The sequence below is a fragment of the Silene latifolia genome, chromosome 7 (assembly GCF_048544455.1).
Source record: "Silene latifolia isolate original U9 population chromosome 7, ASM4854445v1, whole genome shotgun sequence".
In the NCBI taxonomy this organism is placed as follows: Eukaryota; Viridiplantae; Streptophyta; class Magnoliopsida; order Caryophyllales; family Caryophyllaceae; genus Silene; species Silene latifolia.
Genome location: NC_133532.1, coordinates 40,967,204 through 40,971,764, shown reverse-complemented (window position 1 = coordinate 40,971,764; position 4,561 = coordinate 40,967,204). Strand labels below are relative to the sequence as shown.

At 39.5% G+C, this 4,561-nt stretch overlaps 1 protein-coding gene across 2 annotated transcripts; it reads right to left on the bottom strand.

Annotated features, from left to right (window-relative positions):
• Positions 1-1,217: 1,217 nt before the first annotated feature.
• LOC141591025 (uncharacterized) lies at positions 1,218-4,141 on the bottom strand. Of its 2 annotated transcripts, XM_074411494.1 has the most exons (3): positions 3,521-4,141; positions 2,823-3,145; positions 1,218-1,557 (listed from the first exon to the last, which is right to left on the bottom strand). In XM_074411494.1, exons 1-2 carry the CDS (start codon positions 3,960-3,962, stop codon positions 2,823-2,825), a joined length of 765 nt encoding a protein of 254 aa, XP_074267595.1. In that variant the 5' UTR covers positions 3,963-4,141; the 3' UTR covers positions 1,218-1,557. The 2 variants fall into 2 exon arrangements, with proteins under 2 accessions (XP_074267595.1, XP_074267594.1); XM_074411493.1 differs by having other exon boundaries at positions 1,396-1,557; positions 2,823-4,047.
• Positions 4,142-4,561: the final 420 nt, after the last annotated feature.

The following is a 4,561-nucleotide window of genomic DNA, read 5'->3' as shown; positions in this document are numbered from 1 at the left end:
AGCAGAAATTTGTGCCATGGCGAAGTTATTAGTAAAAATGAAGTCTTGGATGAGCTTAGGAAAAGGGAAACGGAGGCCGTACCTGAATGGGTACAAATAAAAACTAACCCACCCTGGACGGAGGGCGTCAACTTTCTGTCCCGGTTCAGGGATGGAAATGTCCACCCCGTCACCAAGACCAAGCAGACTCTTGATCAGGGGAATGTCGGCCGGAGTCAAAGCGGAATCACAGTCGTGGGGATGTTTAAAAAGTCCCCGAGAAGGGAAAGTGGGGTCGAGATTACGGTCAGAGGGTGTGGAGGTTGATGAAGATTGTCGAGTTTTACCAATGGTGAAGAGAGAAAATGGAAATTAAAAGAAGGAAAGATGGAGAAATACCTGGTGAAAGAGACGGAGGAAGAGGAACAGTGAAGCCGGCGAAAAATAAAGAAGAAGGAAGGTTGAGGGTTTAAGAGAGAAGAATATTTTTGAAATGATTTGGGATTAATAAAAGTGGAAGGTGGAGGTTGGAGTTATAAAGAGGAGAGAGGGAGTTGGGTGCGAGGAAAGAGGAATAGGGCGGCTGACATGATGGATTGCATGGGAAGGAGTGTAAAAGACGGCTTAGGGTTTTTTAGCATTCGGTTACGTAAATTCCTTGCTCGACACCTAGAAGCGTACTTCACAAGAAATTTGGGGCAAACTGTTTGGGCTAAAAATAGCACAATAAGGAAGGCCCACTTAATAAAATGAGAAGCTATGGAAGGAGTGATAAGGAGGAAGGAAGCCCGCGGTTGGAGAAAGGGGAAACGGGTAAAGAAAGATCAGGAGCCCATCATAGAAGGCGTCCGGATTAAGGAAAGAGAAGTTAGGGAGAAGTTAGGGAGATCAGGGAGAATTGGGAAATGCGTCCGAATTTGGAAAGAGTTCTTATGGAAATTATATTCCCTTTCCATATTCGAAGTAGGACATATCTCGGGTTCATACCCTATAAATAGCCAAGGAAGCAAATCAAGAAAGACATTCAACACATCCGTATTCACGCATTCACATTCAAGAACACATCAATACCACGGCATATTATTATACTCAAATATATATATCCGTCCTAGATCTTGCAGGCCAGACGCCTAGTGCCAGCAAGATTAGCTTCACACCACGATTGTAATCATCCTCCTATTCAGATAGTGCAATATTTGGCAGGGTACCGTCCCTCCCGCGGTTGTTCCCACATTGGGTTTTTCGCGTCACCAAATCTCACGTGTCAATTTACATTACGTGCTTTATTTCTCTATTTACTTATTAACATACGAACGATCATACAATCAACCAACGAATAAGACTACATTGACCCTAATTAATCGACTTGGGTAAAAATACCTAAACAAAACCCTAGCGCGAAAATGAAATAAAGGCAGGAAATAAACATGCCCTTCTAGAGACGGAACAAATTAAAAACCCAAGCATGACAGTTTTTCAATGTTTAAGACACATATATTGGAAGGAAACTGAGCATGACCAACAACTTATCGAGTTTTCAAGCATCAATGGAACATCTCCTGCTTAAAGCTCTGATTCCTACAAAAAGCAAGAGTTTTTTCAGTAGAACACCAAAACGAGTATGTTACTATTAAGTCACCACCAACCAGAATTTGTAAAACTAAACACATGAAAACTGCAAAATAGTCTGTACTTACATTGGACAAATCACACATTAGAAACGAAACTGCGGGAGAAAAAAAGAAGTGAATATAGCTCCTAGTCCCTACCATAGTACGAAAATCAAAGCCTCGGGTTGTTGCGCTATGGATGCAGAATGATAGACCTTCCGATAACCTCCAAAATGTAGATAAATCAGTGGCAAAGTGGCCAATATTTAAAACAATTCTCCAGGATTCGGGAACATCAACCACGCATATGTTTCAGCCCACCCACCTCACTGCCCACGCCTAGCGAAGATTTGCATAATCATACTCGCCTCAACAAACAAAGAAACTAACATCATAGCCAAGTATTTACCGCATACATCCAGATTCCAGGACATAAATAACATCAACTAATAGTGCCCCAATAAATTCCTCAAAAAAAAAATTATAATAGTGTCCCAATAAATCCATAAAAAAAGAAATTTGGATTCACCTTTTTGAAATCGTATGCTACATAAGTGAGTAAAGTGACGTATTTTGATGGGTGGATTTCTACCTTAACATTAGCCGTGTAAATGTTATTTAGGTTTAATTAAGGACAGCCAACATTTGGAGAAAGAAGATTCCAGCAGGTGCAAGCAAACATGGTAAATGGGGTCTGGGGAGACTAAAAATTGCACCACTGCTGATGAATCCATGCTAGTTTGAATAGATAATGTCTACACAATATGCTAAAAGGTGAGAATTAAGAGAGAAACCATACAAATATTTCATTAGACACAGAACCAAAACTCCCGTCAGCCTTTATTAAACATGTATTTTTATAGAGGTGAAATGTCTTTTTATAGGGATCCGCACTGCCCAAGTTTGCAGAAGAAGGCACACATACGCACTCCACAAATTCAATTTAATTTATGACTTGATTATCCAACAACAGAGAAAATGATGTAAAAACAAGAATCGGTAGGTATAAGACAATCATGAAAGATCGAAATCCACAAGCCTTATATAGCTAAAACTCCTATTCCATGAGTTCTCAGTTACATGCCTTTATGGGTGGCGGAAAGGTAGCGCTCTTAATGTTAATCAGCTTTAATGAGTGACATTGTGCAAAGATACGTGTTAAAGAGGCAAATTCAGAATGCACAAAGTGATAGAACATACAAGCAAGCCAGAGGTGTCGAAAAAGCAGATTACCTAAAAAAAGATGATATCGGAGATGCGGGTGGCAGAAGGAATGTTGTACTTGTGGTAATCAATTGCAGTGAGTTTTAAGTGAGTGTCACTGGTACGCTTGACTCTGAACCTGAGGAATTGAACAGATGAACCACATATCCCACTTGCCAAACACATCAACCCCTTATTGGACAAAGTGAAGATGGCATCATAGACAATTAGAAAGTTATCAATGTTGCTAAAATCCCATACAATACGCAACCAGGTAGAGGTGTTCATGTCATAGGCAAGAAGAAGATCGCGACGATCATAAACATCCTCAGGATGGAAAAAGATGATGTTATCTGCAATAGCAACAGCAATATAATTCCATGTATTAAAATTGGAGGCGAGTTGTTTCCATTTATCAGCATCCTTCTTTTCATCCGGATAGAAAGCATAGAGCATGGACATAAGAGGTAAGTGAAAAATAATACGATTATTTAAAGGATCGGGAAGCAGCGGAAAAGACACATGTGTTTGAACAAGATTGACAGGCAAGAGCAAGGTATTCCAGAGGTTGGATGGTTTGGGGTGATAAACCCGGGGACGAAGAAAGGGGTACCCGAAGGAATAAATTTTATCGGATAATACTGCAGGATTGACCGTCATTTTGTTGGTGCCAGGACTAAGAAAGGGCTCCCAATCCGAACATTGAGATGGAGAAATGAGAGATGCACCTGTGTGTTTGTGGATGGGGTTGTCCACATCGTGGTTGTGCTGGAACAGCGGCTGGGATTGGTCTCCGAGTATGAAGACTTCACTATTATTAAACGACAACATAGTCCCAGTTCCGATGCAGTTAATAATTGAAGGCAAGTAATATGGGATGGTAAATTTCAACACCAGGTCAATATAGTGGAAATCTTCCTGATGACAAAGGCTTCGATTTGAGATGGAGGTTTCAGTTGTTGTAGTTGGTATAGTTTTTGAGCTATTTGCGCGAACCAAGAAAAAACACCCATCAAACAAATCACCGTCCTCCATCTCCTTCACCTCCCCCATTCCCAACATATACCAATCAAACAAATCAACTTCCTCCTTCTCCTTCTCATTCTCGTTTCTCGCACCTTGCTCCACCGTCACCGTCTCCCTATTTTTTCCTCTCTTCTTTCCACCCATCTCTTCTTTTCCCTAATTTAATTACTCAATCAATCTCGTTTTCTAAAAATTTACAAATACAACTTGACAATTTATACGACTCCAATTGCAAACTGATCCGAATCATTGATAGACGGGTTGAGTGATTTGGGGGAATTTATGATTATGAGGTTGGAGGTTTGTAGGGTTTAGTTTGACCCATATAAAAATAAACAGAAAATCGCTTTTTAACCCATTATTTACATGCGTTATCCATTAACCGCCTTTGAATTTGAAATTGAATGAAACGAATATATAAAGCCAGTTCAAGACTCACGGACATGCACGAAAAACATATGCTCTGTATATAAATACTTCGTTGTTGATTGATTTTGAAATTTTTTAGGGAAATGTTTGACGGAAGGAGTAAGGACCAAGAAACTAAGGCACTGTTTGTTTTTAAATAATAAATTGGGTTAGTAGTATGTTCTCACCGAATGTTCGTTCTCACCTGATCTTGACTATATATATATATATATATATATATATATATATATATATATATATATATATATATAATCGAGATCCCGCAATTAACCAAATTAATGTGCGAACTGCATTTAACCGACTTAAATGGTGAA

Excerpts from the sequence above, each read along its gene's own strand:
- LOC141591025 (XM_074411493.1), bottom strand. The coding sequence starts at position 3,962 with ATGGGTGGAAAGAAGAGAGGAAAAAATAGGGAGACGGTGACGGTGGAG.